The sequence below is a fragment of the Tenrec ecaudatus genome, chromosome X, assembly GCF_050624435.1.
Source record: "Tenrec ecaudatus isolate mTenEca1 chromosome X, mTenEca1.hap1, whole genome shotgun sequence".
NCBI classification, from domain to species: domain Eukaryota; kingdom Metazoa; phylum Chordata; class Mammalia; order Afrosoricida; family Tenrecidae; genus Tenrec; species Tenrec ecaudatus.
In genome coordinates, this window is record NC_134548.1 from 29262370 (window position 1) to 29287859 (window position 25490).

Below are 25490 nucleotides of genomic sequence, written 5' to 3' on the forward strand. Positions count from 1 at the left end.
TAGAATTTGGGGAAGAGAGTTTATATCTAGTTATCTGTATGACTAAGGAGCCCTGGTGGTTCCATGGCTGGTCATTGGTTTACTAGCTGCAAGGTGGGCAGTTCAAACTCACCAGTTGCTTTACAAGAGAAAAATTGGTTCCCATAAAGATTTACAGTTTCAGAAGTCTTATATCACATTGCTTTCAGTGGATTCATTGGTTGGTTGTATTTTCTAGTATATCCATGACTGGGTTTAGGAAGAATGCATCCAAATGTACTCTTGCTTCTCTCGCTGGTTTTATATTATAGAATCAATTATAAGCCAATTTTTGGCAGATTAATAAACCAACCAAGAAAACAAATAAACTCACTCACAGTCAATTCTGACCCAGTAACCCGATAGGTCAGCATAGAACTTCCTCTTTGGGTTTCTAAGACTATTATTCTTTTCGAGAGTAAAAAGCCTCATCTTTCTCATACAGAACAGCAGCTGGTAGTTTCAAACTGCAGAACCTTGCAGTTAGTACTTCAAGTGGCTGCCACTGTAACGCCAGGGCTACTTTGGCACATTGGTGGTTTCTATTAATCCATGCTTAGGGCTAAGTTTCCCAGTCTTTAGGAACCTTCTTCTATGTGTCTTAAGGCTATTGAGTTGTCAGAGCTCTCTATAAAACAGAGGTTTTGTGCCTTGGAGTCTATTCCAACTCACAGGGACAACATAAGAGGATAGACCTGTCCCATTGTGCTTCTTAGGCTCTAGTCTCCACAGGGCCAGATAGCCAGGGCTTTTCTCCCACAGAACAGAGTGTGCCTTCAGCCCTCCGCACTTTTCAGTCAGGGGTAACTGTAGTGGCAGCGGGCATTTCAGGCCAGTTGAAAAAGTTTGCTGACATTTTGCAGACCCTTGTTCATACCCATTTGTTTATATCCATTCCTATGAGTTGCTTTGCCCCAATCCAAACTGTAGTGTGGCTTCCTTTCAAGGACCCATCCTATGTCTACCATCCTATTCTCTAGTTCCTGGTTCCACTTGGAGGCAGCAAGATCTTAAAGATAGAATGAGCTGGGGTATTTCGGGTCTTCAGTGCTGGGCAAATATTTGGAAAACCAGGTGTTGCAAAATGGCATCAACTGTACAAACAGAAATAAACCTATGCCTTCTGCAGGCGCTGAATGCACATCCACCTCTAAATCTGGGACCTCCACCTACCTTTTAAGTAATCAACCAATCTATTTACCATCAGTATGGTCCCTCCTAAGTGGTGTATTAAAAGAAACTAATCTCCACAGCAGTGTCATTGATTTTACTTCTAATGAAAATCCCATGTATTTGTACACATGGGTTGTTCATTGGCTGTTAAATGTGCTTTTCTGCCCGAGTGATTTGGTTTTCTTTATTAAATTATTATTTCTTACCAAGCACAAAAATATTTCTTTAGAATGTCCTTGGGATCCTGGATTACAGTTCCTCTTATTTCCCAGCCAAATATTGCCTTTTCGTGTCCCACATTCAAGCTTGAGAAAAACATCTTCTACTGCCCTATAAAAATCCTATCATTATCAACATTACGTACCACCTGATAGCTATGACTTTCTGAAGGATACATCACCTCTGGGGTATCCTTCCCTGTAGCATATAACCTCAATCTAATCAAGAGAAAACATCAGGGAAACGTAAGTGGAAGAACATTTTACAAAATAACTGATGAGTTCCCTTTGAAATTATATAAGTAACTCTCATTCCATTAAACAAGCCTTGCTGTCAAAGTCCACAAACTATAAATTTGACAAAGATAGGAAATACTTGAAAAATGATTTTTTAAGAGAGATGTTTCATTAAGTCAATGAAGTGATCATAATGTTACCTGCAAGTGTGCCTGGAATAACTGTGTACAAATCAGTCCATAACTCATTTCCATCTATTGTTTCCACAGGTGACTCAGCTAATCTAACCTGCCGAGCTTTCTTTGGGTACAGCGGAGATGTCAGTCCTTTAATTTACTGGATGAAAGGAGAGAAGTTTATTGAAGATCTGGATGAAAATCGAGTTTGGGAAAGTGATATTAGGTAAAAAAAACATGTTCAGATTAACATTGGTTCTCTTAGGTCATGGAAAGTAAGCTAAAAGATAGTATTGTTTTCCCTTAATGTTTGTTGTTGTTGTTACTATTATAACCTGGTGCTTGACTGAATCTACAATGAGAAGGAAGTTATTGGCAACTCCTTCCCCTCACCAAAAAAAAAAACAAAAAAAAAAACAACAAAGCAAAACCTGGTTTGCTACACAAATTTATCCTAAAACATTGCAATAGTGAATCAGGAGAAGGCAAAAAACAGTGTTAAGAGACTAGACAATAGGATCACACATCATTAATGTCATTTACAAAGAATTTAAGAGGAGTATTGAAATGTTTTCACTAAGGGACGTGTTACTGTATGTGAGATGTACCCAAATATTGTACATTGCAGAACATGTGATATTTGGTCTTTTATTTCTAGAAACTCTTTTAAAAATAATTATTGAGAAAAAATTAACATGGTACTAGGACTCAACCAAACACAATCTCTCCCATTTTCCCTTAAATATTTTTGTACTTTAAAGTCATATGTAGACGAGTGAGCACTGGATCGGAGTGACAATGGACATACACATGTTCCCATCACATTTTTTAGTCTGACTTCAAGGGAGGTCTACATATTTATGTAATGAGAATAATACAAGAAAATCATCATTTAAAAACACCATCAAATTAGAGGGCATAATGAATGCTTAACTGCTTTTTATAAACTATTTATTTATTTATTTACTTTTAAGTATTAAGATATATTAAGGAGTCCTCTGGTAGCACAACTGGTTGAGAGCTGCACTACTAACCCAAAATTTGGCAATTCAAACCCACACGGAAGCCCTTGGGAAGACAGATCTGGTGATCTGCTTCTAGAAAATTACAACCTTAAAAACCCTATGGTTTTTTGCCTACTTGCTCAGGGACTTGAGCCCAAGCACCAACAACATTTAGCTTAGGCATAATTATTTTTAATTACAATATAAATAAGCACAAACAAATCCACCAACTCACTGCCATGGAGTCCCCTCTGACTTATAACAACTAATGGACAATAATAACAGCTAAGTAATCACCGAATCAAGATGTTGATCATTTATAAACATTCTCCAACCTAAAAGATGCATATTCTGAGTATATATCAACATTTTAAACAAGGTTCCCCTTCTTAGCTGTAAAGACCTTTAATTTTATCAAATGAAGAAAAGAAAATGTGGTTCCATAAACAATCAAATTATATAAAGCTTTCATCTAAGATTATTGTAATTGTGGTCCTTTTCCTGGAAATGACTGTCAAGGAATTTTACATCCCGGAGTACTCCAGTTGCATTCTTGAAGGCCCAGATGGACAATGCTCTACTATATCAGATAATCTACTTTTGACATTGTTCATATTTAGAACTTGACTATTATCCATTTTTATTTATTACCCATAGACCTTGAAATATTAAAGTTAAAAGGGGGCCATAAACCTCCTTAATTTTCCTCTCTCTGGTTTTCTCTGTGCTGAAGGAAGTTTCTAGAAAGGTATTTTTCTTTCTTTCTCAATTGGGAATTGTTAAACAGAACTGCATTGCTAAACAGTGGGAGGGTGACAGTGAAGCTGTTCAGAGCACTAAAAAATGGAACCTTGTTTGAAAACTTTTCTATTTGCTCTGAGATTAGTAACACTTTTGAGATTGGGGAAAGTGAATTTTCACCATTAATGTTAAACTTTGGAATTAAGCAGTTTATCAAAACATTTCATCTATAGGATTATTACTATTTCCTTTTTGTAAAAGTAGTTGGATTTTATCATTCAAAAAAATCAAGGTGGAAAGTTACAACAAATGTCAAAATAGCTCAGAAATGTTCTTTTCTTTCTCTATTAAAATTAACCTTGTATATTATTAGGCCTACAGCTGAAGGCATTAGAACATCATCTTACCTTTTTATTATATTTCTTCTTAAAGAGAAAGCAATTTGTAAACTTTTCTTCAAGGTCTCTCTCACCTCTCTGTTATGACAGTGTGATTGTCCTGCTAAGAGAGATAATTAACTGCAACTTCATTAGCATCTACAAAGACAAGCTTCCTCATTAGAAGTGAAGAAGAAAAGGGCATCATATAATTTAATTAAGATAGCATCAATTCAGAGCCCAATTTGAAGCACAGATGCTCTAGGTAGTTTGACATCAAACTAATCTACATTTCTTTCATTTTCATGTATGTGTCTGTTTGTGTGTGTGTTTGTTTTGTTTTGCTTTATATTTTAGAATTCTTAAAGAGCATCTTGGGGAACAAGAAGTGTCCATCTCCCTAATTGTGGACTCAGTGGAAGAAGGTGACTTGGGAAATTACTCCTGCTATGTTGAGAATGGAAACGGACGTCGACATGCCAGTGTTCTCCTTCATAAACGAGGTGAGTGCAGCCTTCTAAGCTGGAATGGCTGGCTGCATATACAATAAAGAGGAAATCATTAGGAATACTCCTGCCCCATTTAAAAAAAAAACCTGAAACTTGTTTTTCTACAGAAAGGTTTCCTAAATAAAATATTCATAGTAGCATAAAGAGCCATCAGGGAGGACTGCACAGTGGATGCCAACGTAGCTCAGCCTCCAGTATCACAGGGATTCATAACCATTTTACTTTGGACAAGTTTCTGACCCCTAAGCTTCATTTCCTGATATGTATATCTATATGTAGATATATGAAAAATACTACTACTTACTCTTAAGTGTCTTGGAAAGATGAACGGGAACAATAAATGTGAAGAGTACAGAACCTGTACATGTCAAGTATTAGTTAAATGCTATTTATTCTTATTAAGAATCTCTGGCAGTGATGTTGGCGTTGGGCTATTCAGGGCAAGGTCAGAAGCTCAAAACATGAGCCATTTTGAGGGAAGAAGGTAAGGAGCTCTGCTCCCCAAACGATTTACAGCCTCAGTCACTATAAGTCAAAATTGACTTGAGGGCAGTGGGTCGGGTAAGGATTGGATTCAAGAACAAAGGCTATTTAAAATAAATGGGTTGAATTTAAAGGTTAGTTTTCCCATTAGTGTCAAAACTATGCCTAATGGATTCCCCACTGCAATATTTCTTGATAGGTTTTGTACTTTGGATCACTTTTATCTGTGTAAGATCCTCCCATCATTAATAATAATTTATAAGTAAGTAAGATAAGTTGTGGTTGAGTGAAATGTCTGCTACACTAACAACCCTGATGTTCAGGGCATGCTAGTTTTAAAAAGGTGACAGCAGGAAAGCGTATAGGTAGGTATATGTGTATTGTGTTAAAGTGTTAAAGGGTGAATTGTTTGAAATTAGAAATGACTGTAAAATTTTAGCCGTGATGTGTATTTAGTAAAAGTTTTCATCTGGGAGAAAAACAATTATTTTTCTACATAGCGCTAAGTGAAAATTCTCTGCTTTTCAGAACAAGTACACTCAATATTCCCTTACTCAGCAAGTTTACATTGATTTTCATTTCAAAGCACATGTTTAATCCTACATTCTTTGAGTTTGGAAAAGAAAGGCTTGAAGATTGTGGCTCTCACTTTATTGGGCAGAAAAGTCCCTTTGAAATGTGTTACTAAAGGTTATTAAAGCAGTTATCTTGTTGTCAAGGTAACTACAGTATTATACTAACAATACTAATACACACTGCCATCCAGTTGCTTCCAGAACTGCTCTCTAGGGTTCCCAAGATGGAAAATCATTACAGGAGCAGAATCTTCTTTCTCCCTTGGAACAGCTGGCAGATTTGAACCTCAAAATGTATGGTTAGCAGAACATCCTAAGCTCCTTCTGATAATATTAGAACAGTCTATTTAGGTGAAAGTATAAGTAGTATAACAGCATCAAAAATGTGATTGGTTTGTTTCTGGAGCTTAACATTCAGTCAATGAAAGGATTTGGAGTAAAAGTATCATGTGTGTTTCCATATGTGTGTGTATATACATGTATATATAGAGAGAGACAGAGATGGAGATAAATAACTTCTCAAAGGTTTCAGCAACGTATAAGAACCCTTAACGATACAGGACAGAATACCTGTGAGTTTCCATGACTCTTACTCTTTACCGGAGCAAAACTCCTGATGATCATTCTTCTCATGGAGGGGCTGAGGATAAGAACTCCTGACCTTGAAGGTAGCAGCCCAAATTGTAACCCACAGTGTCACAGGGATAGCAACTCAAGTGTTGGGGAATTGAATTTCCCTGGTGGCATAGTGGTTATGAGTTCAACTGTGATCTACAAAGCCAATAGTTCAAAACACTTGCCACTCCTCAGAAGAAAGACGGGGCTTTCTACTCCCTTAAACAAGCCCCCAATAAAATGGTTTTAAACAAACACCCATCTAGCTGAGAGACAACAAAACCCACATGGAAGAAGTACATCGACCTGTCCCGATTAGATCGCTGAGGACAAAGTGGGTGCATAAGCAAAAGTTGCAAACAAGGCTGATGGTGCCCGGCTATCAAATGATATAGTACTAGGGGTCTTAAAGGCTTGAAGACAGTCAGGCGGCCATCTAGCTAAGAAACAACAAAGCCCACAAGGAAGAAGCACACCAGCCTACCCGGATGCTAATGCTGAAGACAAAGTGGGTGCATGGGGAAGTGTGGGGAAGAAAGCTGATGGTGCCCAGTTGTCAAAATATATAGAATTTGAGGTCGCATAGGCTGGAATATAAACAAGGGGCCATCTAACTCAAAAACAAGAAAGCCCACATGGAAAATGCACACCAGCCTGTGAGATGACAAGGCATCGAAGGGATCAGGTATCAGGAATCAAAGACCAAGAAAACATCATAGCATTGTGAATGAGGGGGAGTGCAGAGTGGGGACCCAGGGTTCATCTAGGAGAAATTGGACATCTCCTTGCAGAAGGGCTGTGGGGAGGTGACGAACCAGTTAGAGTGCAGTGAAGCAACCATAAAACATACAATTTTCCTCTACTTCTTGAATGCTTCCTACCCCCCCCCACTATCATGATCCCAATTCTACCTTACATAACCAGCTGGACCAGAAGATACACACTGGCATGGATAGGAACTGAAAATATGGGCAATCTAGGACAGATGATCCCCTCAGCAACAGTGTTGAGAGTGGTGATATCAGGAAGATGGAGGGAAGGTAAGGGAGAAATGGGAAACAGATGACAAGGTCTACATGTAACTTCCTCCCTGGAGGACGGACAGCAGAGAAATGGGTGAGGAAGACGTCGGATGGTGTAAGATATGAGGATATAATAATTATTTATAAATTAACAAGGGCTCAGGAGGAGGGGAGAGCGGGGCGTGAGGGGGGAAGTGAGGAGCTGATACCAAGGGCTCAAGTAGAAAGCAGGTGTTTTGAGAATTATGATGGCAACATGTGTACAAATGTGCTGGACACAAATGATGTATGCACGGATTGTAAAAAGAGTTGTATGAGCCCCTAATAAAAGGATTAAAAATAAATAAATAAATGAAAAAGAGTTACCATTTCAGTGACTGTTTCAGAAACTCACAGGAACAATGCTACCCTGCCATATATGTTACTGAGTCAATATTGCCTTTTGGGGAGGGGCGGGGGCAGTGAGTTTGGGTTTGGCTTAAAACACTTTCTCCAGGTGAGCTTGAAGATTATATTGAATCATATTCAATCCCATAGGTGCCCAGTCTATCTTGGGAAAATTTGACCTATTAGAAAGCACCTCCATTTCACTGTCTACCTATCCTTTGGCTTTAGTTCCATATTTTTTAATCCTCTTAACCTGGTCAGCTATCCATATGTTTGATGACAGCTACCATGACCTTGACCTGATTTGGCCTTTAAAGTAAGCCCACTCTCACCTAGTTGACTCTCACTCACTGTAACTCTAAGAATAGAGTAGAACTGCTCCTTTGGGTTTCAAGACTAAATCATTAGAAGTGCAGGCAACCTCACCTTTTTCCAACAAAGCAGCTGGTGAGTTTGAACCTTCTTTGCAATTAGGAGCTTGAAACTTAACGTGCAGAGCCAGCAGGAATCCTGCGTTCAACTTTCTGCTAGATCACTGCCAGATTTAACTTCTTTTAATATTTTATTTGCTCTTCGTTTGTATGAACAAAACCTTTTCATGATTCTGGTCACTCACTTGAATATATGCTGATTCAAGTGTGAATGATTTGTCAGGAAGTGAAGTAGCTAGCTGGAGAGAATATAAGGGGCACATCTCAAATTCTGTTGACATGGTCAAGATGTATTTCTTTTGGAGGCATAAGAAGAGGAGAGAACATTAATTGTATCACAGGATGCAGCTATTAGGAGGGGTAAAATACCCATTCCAGCTGAATTTTAGCATGTGTATTTTAAGATTAAGTTCCCCAGAGCTTAAAAAAGCAAAAAAAGGAAGAAAGCTTCCAGTTTTAGAAAATAAATGATGGAGAAATCAAGAAAATTATTTGAAGATATCTTATAGACTCTAATTCTTCCAAAATAGAGAAGAGAGTTTTTGGTAGTGTTGTAGAGTATTTTTCAATACCAAGTTTTCCAAGGTGGTATATTTAGATTCATAGTGAAATAAAAGCATTAAAATTTCAAGCGGAGTCCTTTATGTTCTGGTCCTCAGAAATCCCCTTTTCTAGTGAATGTCAACCTTCTTTTTCAAGGAAATACTGCATGTGAGCCATGAGTGCAGGGAGACAGCAGGCACTGCCTACGTTCTTGAACTTGAGGGGCCCATAATTATGTGGAACGATCTACCACATTCATATTGGGAGGAAAACAAAGGATTTTGCCCCAAATATGTCACGAGTGCAAGGTTGCTAGCTATCCCAGGTTCAAAAGGGCAGGGCATGATATATGCGAGTTGTTAGATTTGGGTCTTCAATTGCAGAGTTCCTGGAAGAGTCAAGTTGCCGTCATATGTCATACTATCAATTAGGTAATTATCAGATAAATCTCTATATAACTCACAGACAAAGGCACATGGAAGCCACCAGAAGCTGTCACTGGTGTTTTTCTGTCATCAGCTAATAAATCCCTGAAGTTATCTTATAGGCTTCAAAGCTTTCCTTTTAAATACTTCTCTAGAGAGGCATATTAAAACATTTGATGACTACAGATGTGCTCGACCATAAACTGTCATTTCTTCTCATAGGTAAATTTCCAGGACACCCTGCTACCCAATCTTGTCTAAGCCTCCCCACCCCAACTCTTCTACTGTTACCTTTTGTTCAATAGTGTTGACAAGATAAAAAATATTTTTTAGACCTCTCATGGGTGATATGAGTTCTTGGAGACATGACTTATAAGTGTCAAGCAATTTTCCTTTAGTGCTAAATGGATACTACAATAAATAATTTCTATAGGCATGAGCTAGGCTAGACTCTGAATTAACCTTTTCTCTTTAAAACAAACAAAAATATCAATTCTACCAAAAAAAAAAACACAATTCACTGCCACCAAGTCATTGATGACTCATGATTCCTAGCAACCCTATAGGACAAGGAAGAATTCCCCTTGTGAGTTTCCGAGCCCCTGAGATTCCTTATGGGAGAAGAAAGTCTCATATTTCTCCCAAATTCTACAAAAGCTGGCTAAAATTGTGCCAGGAAATTTTACCATAGGAAAATATTGGCGGAGAGATCAAATGCTGTAGCCAGAGAATGTATTCAGACATTTACAAGCTTGCCAGACTTGCAGTATAGACATATTTCACTCACTCCAAAAAGAATGAGTCGGGATTGTATTGTGGGTCACACGTTGTGCTGATAACAGTTCTGTGGAACAGAGATGAGGCTGTGAGCTCCTTAAATAGTTACAATCTTGGAAACCTTTCCCGAGGAAATGGCCTGGAATCCTTTTCTGGCTTCCTTCTGCTACACAGAGAAGCAATATCTCATCCCACAGCTGCCCAAGGATGAGCTCTGTGAGGCAGAGACCAGACATTCCTCCACCCTCTGACTTCATTGACTAGATTCTGACCCCAACCCGCTCTCTCATGGCACTTTGCTTCTTTACTGGCTTCGAAAATCTCTTGCAATGACCACAGAGAACCCCTAGATAACACTCATAATCCTGGGGTTTATTAGAGAAGTTAACAAGTTACCATAAGTCAGGATGAGAAACATGAAGAACACAATCCTTTCATCTCTAGCACCTTTTCTTAGCTCAAGCTCTCAGATTCACAGTCCTGTGGTCTCTGCCCTGCTCAGGCAAGCTTACAAAGCTCCAAGAGTATTAAAAGATTGCCTAAAAGGCACTCCCCTCTGCAATCCAGTCTCCTGCCCCAAGACACTCAGCTCCACTGGTTTTATGGGTCAGGAAGCCTGCTGCTTTGTCCAATACTCTAGATGCTGCCACCTTGGTGGCTTGGCTACTTCTTCCACTTCAGCCAGGAGTCTCCTATGTACTCTGCTAATGGTTCTTCTATCTTGATGATTTTGGTATTCCCTGGTCCTGTTTCTGAGATGACTCACTTTTATACCCAAATAGTAAAAGGGAGAATCCTCTCTACCTTATTTGTATGACACCCCCCCACAGTCACATGGTAGGAGTTACAAAGACTGTGGATAGAAGAGCCATACCAAATATTTTCACTTCCCTGTAGTGTCTATGAATCAGAATGGATTTAATGACTGTGGGATTGGCAGTTGGGTCTACAATGTTCCGTGAGAGAGATGAAGAATGTAGTAACCAAAGCCTAAGGTATACCTTTCCATGGATCCATATCGATCTATAACTTCCTTCACCTCACTCCATTCTTTAGCTGGACCCATGTATGCAGTACAATTAGCCAGTTTCTGACCTGCAAGCTTGAAAGCTGGGTCCTGCCTTTAAATACTACAGCCAAGGCAAAGAGTTGCAACGTCAACTACTGGGTTCTTTCTTGTTACTGTGATTATTGCCCATACTTGCTCAGATTACTTGTTTGAGTCTGAATATTTTACCCAGATACCTTTGCTTAGTTTTCTAATTATTGCTACCTGAGTATCCATGCATTAGAACTGATTTTCAAGTTTCTTCCTAAACCTTCAACATTGTCTCTCCCTCTATTTATCTACCATGACACGTAAAAGGGTCCCCGGGTGGCACTCATGGTTTGTACTTGACAACTAAACAAAAGGTTGGTGTTTTGAACTCACCTAACTGAGCTATGGAAGAAAGGTCTGGTGATCTACTTCCACAAATATTTACTGTGTAACGCATGGAGTTACCATGAGCCAGATTTGACTGACAGCAACCATGATACCAACTATACTCCAGATAAGTGCCCATCCCATCAGGCAGTTCTAAATTGTCAGCTGTGTTCTTTAGACTTATTCACGATCTGAAGGAAAGCAGTTTAATGATCCAGGGCATGGACTTTGGATCTCAGCTATCTGTGTCTCACAGTGCAACTTTGTGTTTACTAGCTGTGCTATCTTAGGCAAATCACTTAAATTCTGTAAAGTTCAAATGCCTCCTCTATAAAAGGGGAATACCAACAATACTTACAATTTAGGGCAACTGTGAGGAATAAATGCAAATATACAAGTACTTATCAACATAAAATCAAGAACCACTAGTATTAAAGGAAGAAGTCTAAGCTGCACTGAAGGCATTATTGGGAGAAAACAGCACCAGGAATTGATAGGAATACTAATTGAAATGCTTCAAAAAGTGATGCAGTGTTGGAAACACTCACTAGTCAATGTCAAGCAATTTGAACAACAGCTACTTGGTCACCTTAGGGGAGGAGCTCCATCTTCCTGCCCATTCCAAAGAAAGTTGACCCAATAGAATGTGAAAAGTATTGTAAATTATTATTAGTATCAAGTTCAAGTAAAATTTTTCTGAAGATAATTCCAAAACAAAGATGCAGCAGTATATTGACAAATAATTGCCAGGTTTTCAAGGTCAACATCATAAGAGCACATGGCCCAAGGGATACCATTGCTGATATCAGATGGATCTTAGCTAAAAGCAGAGAGTACAGACAGATATTTGTCTTTTATTGACTATGGAAAGACGTTCAACTATGTAGATTCTAACAAACTATGTATGGATAGCATTACCAAAAAAGAGGGCCATCCAGAACACATGATTGTGCTCATCGGGAACCTGAACAGAGACCAAAAGGTAGCTTTTCAAAAGAACAAAATGATGCTAAAGGTTTTGAATCAAGAAAGATGTGACGTGGGATTTTGTTCTTTTACCACATTAGTCTAATCTGCATGCAGAAAATGCCCAGAAGAATACAGCATCAGAATAGGAAGAAGGTTTAATAGCAAACTCCGATGTACACAGCGCACAGCCTTGTTTGCTGATCTTGAGGAGGACTTGAAGCATTTTCTGATGAAGATCAAGGATTTCAACCTTCAGTATGAATATAACTAAATATAAAAAACCCCCAAATGTCCACAACCCTTCCAGTAGACAACATCATGATTCAAAGGAGAAAAAAATGAAGTGGTCAATGATTTGCTGGATCAACAATCAATGCTCATGAAAGCAGCAGTCAAGAAGCCAAAGGATGTATTGGGCAAGTCTGCTGTACTACACCTCTTTCCAGTGTTGAAGAGCGAGGATGTCACTTTAAGGGCTACGGTGCACCTGACCCAAGCCATGATATTTTCATTTCCCTCTTATGAGTATGAAAGTTAAACAATGAATAAGGAAGACTAAAGAAGAACTGATGCATTTGAATTATGGTACTGGCTAAAATATTGAAAAGTCCCATGGATTGCAAAACAAAACAAACAACTGTCTTAAAAGAAGTACAGCCAAAATGCTCCTTAGAAGCAAGGGTGATGAGACACTGTCTCAAACACTTTGGATGCGATATCAGGGAAAACCAGGAAAAGGACATCATGCTCGATAAAGTCGGGGTTCAGTGAAAAAAAGGAAGCCCCTCTATGAGATGGAAAGATGCAGTAGGGGCTTAAAAACAACAACTGTGAGGATGGCACAGGACTGGGTGATATTTAGTTCTGTTGTACATAGGGTCACTGTGTGAGTTAGCACCATCTCAATGACATTAAACAGCAGCAACAAATATGTTTCAGTGTCTGACACATCTTTTTACAATTTGCAGCCCAGTTGACTCCAGTGCATGACAACTCCACGGGTGTCAGAGTAGAACTTTATGGTGTTTTCAGTGACTGATTTTTCAAAAGGAAATTGCCAGCGCTTCCTTCCAAGGCCCTTGTAGGTAGTTACAAACAGCCAAATATATTAAGTGATGGTACCACCAAGGGAATCCAAACACATACTTTGCATCCAATGCTAACATCTATTATGCAATTAGCCTATTCCAAGTACATAATATTCTGGGTAGTACAGGGTCCAGCAATAGTATGTTCCATTAAAAACTCCATCATATTTCATTAAAACGGCTAACTTTAGCTCTGATAATTTTGTACCATTGACTCTGTATTTGACATTATACCAGTTTTATTTCCATCTGAATGTGCTGTCCTAAAGGAGAAATTTGTTCATGCCTTCATATAGTGATAATTATTAAGAGTCTGCTATGTGTCTAGTACTATGACAAGCATTCAGAAAATTAAATGCAGGAAATAACAACCAATGTAATTTGGAACAACATCACCGACTTTCTTAATTACATGGATATAAAACAGTCCTAACATAAAATTGTGCTTCCTAGTGAATGCTTGGTTTTGAAACTGTCACATTAACAGAATCCTCAATAACAACCCTCTGCAAAATGTTTATATATGGATGTATTGATTACAATGCTATGGCAATTCGTTCATCAAGAAGTGGTTTGGGAACCAGCAAAGTATTTCTCTGGGAGATTATCACTAGTTAATAATGATAAACATCTGGGATTTCTCTGTTCCCCCTCAAACCCATTTTACTGTCTCCCTCTGAAGACTAATCAATAGGAATTAGACTGACTCAATAAACTCCCTTGTTCTCAGAATATTGTTAGTGATGTAATTAATGCACACATCATTTATGATGCATTGTTTTAAAGCCCGATGAGTTTAGACCCAGTGAACTCCTTATCCCTTCTTTGTAATAGATCATCTTTGTAATATATGTCCTTCTATTGATAGTCTTTTCTTAGTGAATTTATATACTCAGAGATACAGCAAAACCACAGAACCCATTAAAATCTAGCTAAAGGCAGGGGATTTGACTTCTTTGGCCACTGATTTCAAAATATGCAAAAGTCAAATCACACCCAAGCATCAAAATCTCTTACCTCTATGTGTACATATCTCCCTAGAACAGCGCTTCTCAACCTGTGTATCTCAACCTCTTTGGGGGTCAAACAACCGTTTCAAAGGGGTCACCTAAGACCATCAGAAAACACATAAACATTTCACAATATATAATTACATATTGTTTTTGATTATTCACTATGCTTTAATTATGTTCAATTTGTAACAATGAAAATACATCCTGCATATCAAATATTTAATCATGAGTCATAACAGTAGCAAAATTACACTTATGAGAAGCAATGAAAACAGTTTTGTGATTGGGGGTCACAACAACATGAGGAACTGTATTAAAGGGACACTGCACTAGGAATGTTGAGAACCACTGCCCTAGAAAGAAAATGACCTATTCCAAACAGAGTTGGTGCCTATTAGTCAGTCTTTTTTTACCAAAATATTAAGGAACGTTAGTTATGTTGTTGCAGCGCCCCAAAATCAGAGCCAGAACATTTAACAAATTTTCTCCCTAGCTAAGATTTGACAGTTGTGGTCAAAATCTTCTTTTCCTTTGGTAACATTTCCCTTGCTTTCTTGCCCCTCTGTTGCATATGTCCTCTTACTAGCTGACTGCAATGAACTTTTACTTTGTGATAACTACGGGCAAGATAAAAAAATGCATGTGAAGGTTATAGTGAATGCCAGAAATACAAATTGTCCTATGTTAGGTATTGTGTGCCTTTGAATTTCTTGACATGGGCATTCCAATGGAGGAATTCCAAACAGAGGAATCTAGTTTGTCCAAACTGTTTTTGAGCAGTTTCTCAAAAAAACAAAACAAAAAAAATGACAACCCATACCTGTTGCCATCAAGTTAATTCCATTTCTAGGATAGAGTAGAATTGACCCATATACTCAAGGCTTTGATCTGTACAGAAGGAGGCTGAGATGTTTCTCCAGAAGGATGACCTGAATGAAGGGTGAGCTGCTGGCTTTTCAGGTAGCAGTAAAATTCTTAGCCACTTCACTAATAGAGCGCAAATGGCTAGTCATGTTGCCTTCATTGGAAGATTGGTGATCCAAATTAATCCAGAGAAGTGCATCAGAAGAAAGAGCTATCAATCTACTTTTGAAAGGTCACAGTCTTACAAACCCTAGGCACATATATTTTGGAAGGTTGCCTGGGGCATTTTAGGCTATTTCACAGCATCACTAGCTTCTACGTACTAGATGCCAATTCTGGCAAACAGATATTTCCAGATATGGCTAAATGTCCCTGAGGTTTCTGTGTGGGCAGTGGAGGAGGGGAGGCAAATCCTGCCGGGTTGAGCCCCACTCATCTACGGTATGGATATTAGAAATGTCATCCCTCCTGGGAATTATTTTATCCCTTGAGTTTTGTGGTTTTTTTTCCCTTGAGTTTTTTGAAGCATAAAAACTTATCTTAGAAAAACATATATTTGTCTTAAAACTCTACTAAGAGTTTACTGAGGTGTTTTGGAGGTCAACACAGAAGATACTTCCTATATAATGAGAAGTCACAAAAATTAGGATGCTTGTGCTTCAACTGGATTCTTGGAGAGTCAACCTGGACACCCTTAGACCAGTGCTTTATAAAAGTTACAGTACATGGGATTGAACTGATATAGGGAATTTTTTATTAGGGGCTCATACAAGTCTTATCACAGTCCATACATACATCAGTTGTGTAAAGCACATTTGTGCATTCATTGCCCTCATCATTCTCAAAACATTTGTTCTCCACCTAAGCCCTAGGCATCAGGTCCTCATTTTTCCCCTCCCTTCCCCATCCCCCCTCCCTCTTGAACCCTTGATAATTTATGTTATTATTTTGTCATATATTGCCCTGTCCGATGTCTCCCTTTGCCCACTTTTCTGTTGTCCATCCCCCAGGGAGGAGATCACCTGCATATTCTTGTAATCGTACCCCCTTTCCAACCTACCCTCCCTCGACCCTCCCAGTATTGCCACTCATACCACTGGTCCTGAAGGGATCATCCGCCCTGGATTCCTTGTGTTTCCAGTTCCTATCTGTACCAGTGTTCATCCTCTGATCTAGCCAGACTTGCAAGGTAAATTAGAGATAATGATAGCAGGGTTGGAGGAAGCATTTAGGAACTAGAGGAAAGTTGTATTTTTCATCTTTGCTACATCGCACCCTGACTGGCTCTTCTCCTCCCTGACACTCCTCTGTAAGGGGATGTCCAGTGGCCTGCGAATGGGCTTTGGGTCTCCACTCTACACTACCCCCCTCATTCACTATGGTAAGATTTTTTGTTCAGGTGATGCCTTATACCTGGTCCCTTTGGCACCTCGTGATCACACAGGCTGGTGTGCTTCTTCCATGTGGGCTTTGTTGCTTCTGAGCTAGATGGCTCAGAAAAGAGAGCCACCTTTGGAGTAGGAAGACGCAAGTCTAGATGGTAGAGCTTCTAATAAATATAGTAACAACTAAGTGATACAGATATGAACAACTGCCTCTCTTGAGCTCACTGTTTATTCAATGAAAAGTGACAAGAATGGCACCAATCAGTTTGACTAATTCCCACAAAGTAACTCTTTCTTTCTACTTGTTCAAAACCAGTGAGCTTATTTGCCCTCCCACTCTACTCTTCATGAGGTTACTTGCCCCATATTTTCAATAGAGTTGTGCTTTGTAGAACATATTCGCTATTCTGAGACATCTATGAGGCCACTCACTTAAATTGTCCAAATGATTAACCTTTTAAATGAAGAAGGCCCTCATTGTTGGAAACAACTCCTTTATACCTGCTCCCCTTTAAAAAAAGAGGTTAATCTTAGGAATGTCTCAAATAAACACATATCTTAAGCCGATGTAAAGAGGCTATATACTGTGTTCAGTTTATACAAATAGCATTTACCAAGAAGGAACAAGAGAGTCGGTGGGCAGTAAATACTGCTGTTTTTTTCTGTTTTGAACACTTACATGCAGCTAAACCGCAGTCATGTAGAGTAACCAAGGGTGAGTGCAGTAAGACTGTAGAACGGGCAAAGAGAAAGAAAGGTGCAACAGTAGGAACTGGAGAAACAGCTCCAGCATTTTCCGAAGTTCAGTTTAGCAGTCATCCATCTAGCATGTAACAAAGGCTATAAAACATAAGTAAGCCTAAGATGAGGGCAGAGGGAGTTCACCAGAACTCAGATTTATGGTGGAAAAAGAAGAACAATCGATTTAAAGGGGAGGGAGTGATAACCAATTTAATCTAATACATTTGCAGAAAGCCCTCTGAAAGCATCTCCCACAACCCTGCCACCCAGCCCCCACCCCCACAGCACAGCACAAGTCCACTTATATGGTCAGCCATCCCAAAAAGGATAACACATTCATTGGTCCTAACCTACCATTCTTTCTCAGAACCACCTTCCCATGCTCAGTCTTTCTAGGTCAAAACAACTTTTTACTGATTATATTTCACACACTTCTTGAGATCTCACTTTCCTACACGTTGCTTAAAGGAGATGATTCATATATACAGCTGCATTATAAAGCAAAAAATCCTTCCCAACAACAAATTCAACAACTGTGTATTGATTGCCAGCTATGGACAACGTACTGTTAGGAATCCTTAGAAGTTGAATCACTGCTGCCACAGAGCTGTCTACCCTCAACCTGGACATTAAAACAATACTGTTGAGGAGAGAGAGAGATGCCTGTGTATTCCTGTGGGACTTGTTGAATTCTACTAAAAGAGTTTTTCACTCGGTTGAGAAACAGGACAATTAGGTCATGAAATGTAAGTTATAACTTTTAATTGCATCTCCCGCATATTGAACTTTGACAATCAGGTCAATAAAGTGAGAAATTAGACGTGGCATGTAAAAAATGTTAACTATTCTCTCAGATCATATAATAAGGGGAAATGTGCTGGTTTACCATGGTAAATAGCATTACATTTTTGTGTTTAGAACTACATTTACAATATGTAAGAAATGCATTCACTCTTTGCCTCTACTTTTTTGAGCACATAGGTTATTCTTTTTTTATTTTAACAATTTATTGGGGCTCATACAATTCTTTTCACAGTTCATATATATACATACATCAATTGTATAAAGCACATCTGTACAGTCTTTGCCCTAATCATTTTTTTCTCTTTTCTTCTTTTACATTTTATTAGGGACTCAAACAACTCTTACCACAATCCATACATATACATAAATCAATTGTATAAAGCACATCCATACATTCCCTGCCCCAATCATTCTCAAGGCATTTGCTCTCCACTTAAGCCCCTTGCATCAGGTCCTCTTTTTTTCCCCCTCCCTCCCCATTCCCCCCTCCTTCATATGCCCTTGGTAATTTATACATCGTTATTTTGTCATATCTTGCCCTATCCGGAGTCTCCCTTCCCCCCTTCTCCGCTGTCCCTCTCCCAGGGAAGAGGTCACATGTGGATCCTTGTAATCAGTTCCCCCTTTCCAACCCACTCACCCTCCACTCTCCCAGCATCGTCCCTCACACCCTTGGTCCTGAAGGTATCACCCACCCTGGATTCCCTGTACCTCCAACCCTCATATGTACCAGTGTACAGCCTCTGTCCTATCCAGCCCTGCAAGGTAGAATTCGGATCATGGTAGTTGGGGAGAGGAAGCATCCAGGATCTAGGGGAAAGCTGTGTTCTTCATCGATACTACCTCACACCCTAATTAACCCATCTCCTCTCCTAAGCCCCTCTATGAGGGGATCTCCATTGGCTGACACTTGGGCCTTGGGTCTCCACTCTGCACTTCCCCCTTCATTTAATATGATATATATATATATACATACATATATACACATACATATATACATATACACATATATACACATACATACACACACTTATATCTTTTTTTTTGCATGATGCCTTATACCTGGTCCCTTGGGCACCTCGTGATCGCACTGGCCGGTGTGCTTCTTCCATGTGGGCTTATTTTTTTCTGAGCTAGATGGCCGCTTGTTCACCTTCAAGCCTTTAAGACCCCAGACACTATCTCTTTTGATAGCCGGGCACCATCAGCTTTCTTCACCACATTTGCTTATGCACCCATTTGTCTTCAGCGATCCTATCATGGAGGTGTGCAGTCAATGATATGATTTTTTGTTCTTTGATGCCTGGTAACTGATCCCTTTGGGACCACTCGATCACACAGGCTGGTGTGTTCTTCCATGTGGACTTTGTTGCTTCTGAGCTAGGTTATTCTTAATGTGTTTTATACAGAATAATATGGCTAGACATTGATTTTCCTAAATTAAAAGCAGACATTGAATTAATATTCAAGTAGATTTTAATTTTAATTCATAAAATAATCTAGTGGTATATTTAAAAAAATACAGAAAGGCCATTTAAGAAATCCAAGATCCATTACCATTAATTGAAACTTCATATGAACAAGGGTATTCTGAAGAAAAAGTACAAAGTATAATAAGAGAAAAAAATGACTTGAGCATGTTTTTTATGACTTTTCACTCATGTGAGACATAGAGCAAGCCTCTTTGTATCATTGCTCTTTACTTTTATCAGTTTTTAGTTAATTGCCCCTTAGTTCCAGAGCAGTAATGTCATAAGAATATATTAGACTCTGAGCGACTAATATAATATATTAGAACATTTAGCATGTTTTACAGATTCCCAGAATTTGGAATCATCATGCTTCATTTTGCCAGTCTTCACCGTGAAATAAAGGGGTTGCTTTTCCAAGCTATTTTCTTATAGTTTAAGTATTTGTAAAGCCAATTCAGATCTCTACATGGAAAGTCCTCATAACTGCCAAATAGAAATTACAGTTCCTTCCAATATGCAATGGCAGTTCCAAGTACTGACAGGTAATGGTGGCCAAATTCATAAAACCTCAAATGGAAGAGGAGATGATCAGGCTGAAAGAATGAAAATTAAGTTGATCACTTTCAATCTGCTTGAAATTCTCATTCTAGTATGGAATGTAAAATGAATATGACTAGAAATTAATTTTTACTATTCTATAATATGGCAGTAACAACTTACAACTTCTCAGGTGCACTATTAATTTCCTCAAATGAACAAATAGATCTATATCCCTGAAATACTCCAGTGTTGTAGATAATGTGAAAGAATATTTAAAGATAGCATGAAAAAATGTGATATTGACTAGCTTCTGAATAGATTGTTGTCACAGGTGACTCGGTAGTTACTTAAAAATTTATTTTTTGAAATATATTATAAACTATTATATATTATAAAAATTGTATTGAAATATATGATCAACTATTGACTATTTACATATCTATTTTATTTTCCCCATCTGTAAAACAATACAATTAGACTTAGTTGACTAATTAGAATGAAATTTGAAATCTATACCTTCACTAAAATGTGATCGTGTTTTCATCTATTTCTTGAGTGAGTGAAGTTTGCCATAAATGATTACTAATTAGAGCAACAATCGATAATGTTGCTAAATGATTTGTGCTAGACTGGCCTTCCTGGACCAAACTTCTATAATTGATAGTTGGGTAAATAGATACATGGATAAATTGTGAATTTGGTTACAGAGACTACTATGAAGACCCTTATCAGATACAGCTTAGAAACGACTTTGGGCAACTATATTCCAAATGGCCTGTAATAGAATGCTAAATAAAAGCTATTTTGGAGTTGTGTAATATGGTTGGTAGCTATGGTAGAAGAAAATATTCAAGCTACGCTGAAGTTCCTGACAAAAAACAAGGCTATAAAAATCACAGGAATACCAATAGAAATGTTTCAATAGCTGATGAAGCACTGGAAGCAGTCAAGCATCTTTGCCAAGAATTTAGAAGATGCTAATTGGCAAACCAACGAAAAGAGATCAATACCCATTGCAAAGAAAGGTGACCCAATGGAATATGTGAAGTATTAAACAAGATCATTACTATCACATGCAGATATCATTTTGCTAAAGAAATTTTTAAAAGTTGCCGTAGTGCATCAAGAGAGAGGTGCCAGAAATTCAAAGTAGATTCAGATAAGGACATGGCACAAGGAACACCATTGCTGATATCAGATAGGTCTTGGCTGAAAGCTGAGAGTCACAGAAAGGTATTTGGTTGTGTTTTACTAACACAATGACTCTGGATTCTAACAAATGATTGAGAAGAATGGGAATTCCAGAGCACTTCATTGTACCCCTGGAGAACTTGCAACTAGACCAAGAGGCTCATGGAAGAATAACAAGGGGAAAGTGTGTGGCTTAAAATATTTTTTAAAGATGTGGATCAGGATAATATATTTTCCTCATACTTATTCAATCTATGCTGAGAAAATAATCAAAGAATTTGGACTATATGCAGAAGGACTTGGCATCAAATGGAGGAAGACTCATTAACAACCAGCAGTAGGCAAATAGCACAACCTTGCCGGCTTCAAAAGAGGAGGACTTGGCAAACTTTCTGATGAAAATCAAAGACTGGATTACAACTGGATTAAAACTCCATGTGAAGAAAACAAAACAGTTCATAATTGAACCTGTAAACATCATGATAGAGGGAGACAAGATGAACTTTGTCAATGATTTTATTTGGCTTGGATCCACAATCAGTGCTCTTGAATACAGTAATCAGGGTATCAAATCTGCTACGCAAGGCCTTGTTCAAGAGTTAAATGGCAAAAGTGACACTTTGTTAACTGAGCCATGGACCTGATGCAAACTGTGATGTTTTCAGTGGCTTCATATGCATGTGAGAGTTGGGCAGTGGATAAGGAAGACTACAGAAGGTGATACAGTTTAATTATTGTTTTGTTGAAGAATATTTAAAGTAATGTGGACCACCAGAAAACCCAACAGACCTATCTTTGAAGTACAGCCAGAATGCTCCTTAGAAGTGAGGATAGCAACAAAGCCCACATAGAAGAAGCACACCAGCCTGGGTGATCACGAGGTATCAATGGAATCAAGTATCAGCCATCTACATATAACCCTGCCTGGAGAGCAGACAACAGAAAAGTGGGTTAAGGGAGATGTTGGACAGTGTAAGACGTGACAAAATAATCATAATTTGGGTTCGTGAGGGAGGGGGCAAGGAGGGAGGGGAAAATGAGGAGCTGATACCAAAGGCTCAAGTAGAAAGCAAATGTTTTGGAATGATGATGGCAACAATTGCACAAATGTGCTGGACACAATGGATGGATGGATGGATGGATTGTGATGAGTTGTACGACTCTCCAATAAAATCATTTAAAACAAACAAAAAAAGGAGTGAGGATGGCAAGACTTTGCCTCGTGTACTTTGGTCGTGTTGTCAGGAGAGACCAGCACGTGAAAAAGAACATCACCCTGGGTAAAGTGGAGAGGCAGTGTAAAAGAGGAAGCTGCTCAACAGGCTGCAACCATTGGCACTAACAGAACAGTGGCTGTGAGGAGACGTGTTTCCTTCTTTTGAACATAGGGTTCCTGCGCATGGGAACCAATTCATCATCACCGAGCAATGACAACGTCACTGAAAGCTGTAGATAGCTTGCCTCTTTAAGGTCACTAAAAAAACTAATACATTATGAAGGAGTCAGTGAAAATATCCCATTAAAGTGGTTTTCTCCTGGCATTATGATGCTATGTGACCTTTAATTCTTTTTTATTAGTTGCATGAATGCTTCCAAACCTTTATAATGAGCATATTTTATAGAGTCAGAAAAAAAGGTGAGAAAAATAAATCTATTTTGGTAGAGTCAATGAATATTTTTAAAATGAGGACAGGAAACCTATCATCAATCTGTTTGCAATGAAATCAAGTTATTGACACATATTTAAAGTAGAGTGAAATGTGTCTGCCTGAGTATACACTCTTGCTCTCCTTTCATGTTTGTCTGTAATAGAAACCAGATCCTTTTAGTGGCTATGTTTTCCTTCCACATTATTTTCTCAAACCACTGATGATTTTCAAGCACTGAAAATGATTGCATAGTGTAAGACAACAAGATATTCCCAAGCCCTGCTATTGCCATTTTGGTAAAAGACAATTCATTAGGGAGAAAAAGGTATTCATGTATTGCAGCTACAGAGCAACTGACTTTTCTAAATTTGTCAAGATTTAAGCAGTCATTTACTGTTTCCGTGGAAGGAATCAAGAATTGATAGTTCCTTAAGCATATCTGTGTCTTCATATAGTGTCAATAGGAGGGTATTTTTAAATAAATTATTGATCCCTAACTCTACAAAATAAGCAAGCAAGACAAATTAACTGTTACTCTCCTCATCCTTTTTATGTATTTCAAAAACAAAAATTATCACAAAGTTTCAAAAGGGCCAAGAAATGGAATTTTCTGTGACTTCCATTGAGGGAAATGAACCAGCATATGGTTTAATTATTCTTTTACCTTAATCTTTTCTCTTTCTGTGGAATCACCAAGATTTTGAATGAGTTTTTCTCAAGAGATAGAGATTATTAATAAACCTCTTTCTGAACACGTTTTATTCTAATGCTTTAAATAATTAGGCAATATTTAATGGAAGGAAATTAGAACAAAATTGTGAAGTGTATCATTGCATGCCCCCTAATTATATGGTAGGTATTCCAATCTATTTCATATGTGTAAAATATTTTAAACCCATTTCCACCAGTCTCATGCACTACAAATTATCACACTCTCTTTTTGTTTTCTTTTGTTTGTGTGTTTTTTAAAGAAGAGTTTAATGTTTCTGAGAGGAGAAATATTGGCTCCTTCTACTGGTTATCTAACTAGGCCAGATGTTTGGGGTTCTTTGGTCATTTCAAAGCATCCACAGCTGAAGAAGGAATGACTCTAATTGTGACAATACGCATTCTCTGATGAAAGATTGCTTTCAGGATCAACACTGTTTCCCTTAACAAAAAGAAGTAAAATGGCAATGCCGCTTTCACTCTGACAATTTCCTCTCAAAAGACATTTTCTAACATTCTATCTGTGCCTATCGATTTGTATGCCACGTTGAGAAGTAAATTCCTAGTAGAGAGAAGGCAAATACTTTTTCTTCTAAGAGATATATTTTTAAGCATCCTCGAAGTTTGACACAGTGCTATACAATAGCCTTATCTTCTAAGCTGGCCACCTGAGGCCCTTTCTGCTCTTTATTAGAGTCGTATCTTCCATTTTGTCTGATTTCTCCCCCATCACACTCACTCTTAAGAGAACAGAGGTGAAGGATGCCCCATCTGAATAATTAGGGGGGGTTTATGTTTGCTCATAATAGTCTATCTACATCCCACCTTATGGCCTTTACATAAACCTATTTCAAACACTTATTCTCCAAAGGGAAATTGCTTTCTACAATAAAACTCTGTCTGTGATAATAGCTCGACATTGCAAAACATTTAAATTTATGTCATTTTTCCTCTAAAGAAAATATTCATCCTACTGTTATGATGTAAGTTTGGGAAATATGGCTTAATTGATTCTTGTGGCTCTGAAACAAATATTTATTAACTGGGAACATGCTATTGCTTGAAAAGAAGTGAGAAAAGTTACATAGTCTAGCTGAAAAATCAAAACATAAATGTCCCTTTCATCACTCATCACATAATCCACTCTCTTTCCCTGTGTTCCAGAGAATGCTGATTGGTAAAAACCTTGCAGACATTAGTCTTTAGAGTACCAGACTGTTGCTGACTCCTGCCATCACCACTCCCCCATTAGAAACACACAAATGTATACATGCACAAATGCCCACCAAATGGCACTTGGCCCCTCGTTATTAGTCCTGTAATGTAGTATTTCTAACACTCATTTAAAAATAGTCTTAGCCTAAGAGTTCAATAAGTATTTGAAAAAAACAAACAAAAAGTATGCCATTGAGTTAATTCTGACTCAAAGCCATCCTAAAAGACAGTAGAACTGCCCCGTTTGAGTTTATGAAGCTGAAAATCTTTACAGGAACAGAAAGCCTCATATTTCTCCCATGGAGCGCCTGCTGGGTTTGAGCTGCTGGCCTTGCAGTTAGTAGCCCGACTCAAGACACCTTAGGGCTCCTTCAATAAATATTATTTACTCTTTATTATGTGTAAAATGTATACCAATTAATCTGTGGCTGCAGAGTTGATTCCAACTCTGGGCAGCACCGTGTGTATGTACCCAAGTAGAACTGAAATACATTCCGTTTACAAATGGGTGAGTGTTTTTATTTTTTTTAATGTTTTATTAGAGGCTCATACAACTCTTATCTCAATCCATGCATATACATACATCAATTGTATAAAGCACATCCTTAAATTCTTTGCCCTAATCACTCTCAAAGCATTTGCTGTCCACTTAAGCCCTCTGTATCAGGTCTTTTTTTTCCCCTCCCTCCCTGCTCTCCCCTCCCTCATGAGCCC

The 25490-nt window shown here is 38.4% G+C and overlaps 1 protein-coding gene across 1 annotated transcript in view; it reads left to right on the forward strand.

The window, feature by feature from the left end:
* Positions 1 to 25490, forward strand: part of IL1RAPL1 (interleukin 1 receptor accessory protein like 1) — a 756675-nt gene that overhangs the window by 695606 nt on the left and 35579 nt on the right. The window contains exons 6-7 of the mRNA XM_075538327.1: positions 1916 to 2048; positions 4302 to 4447. Of these exons, the coding sequence (XP_075394442.1) occupies positions 1916 to 2048; positions 4302 to 4447 (279 nt within the window). The remainder of the gene's footprint in view (positions 1 to 1915; positions 2049 to 4301; positions 4448 to 25490) is intronic.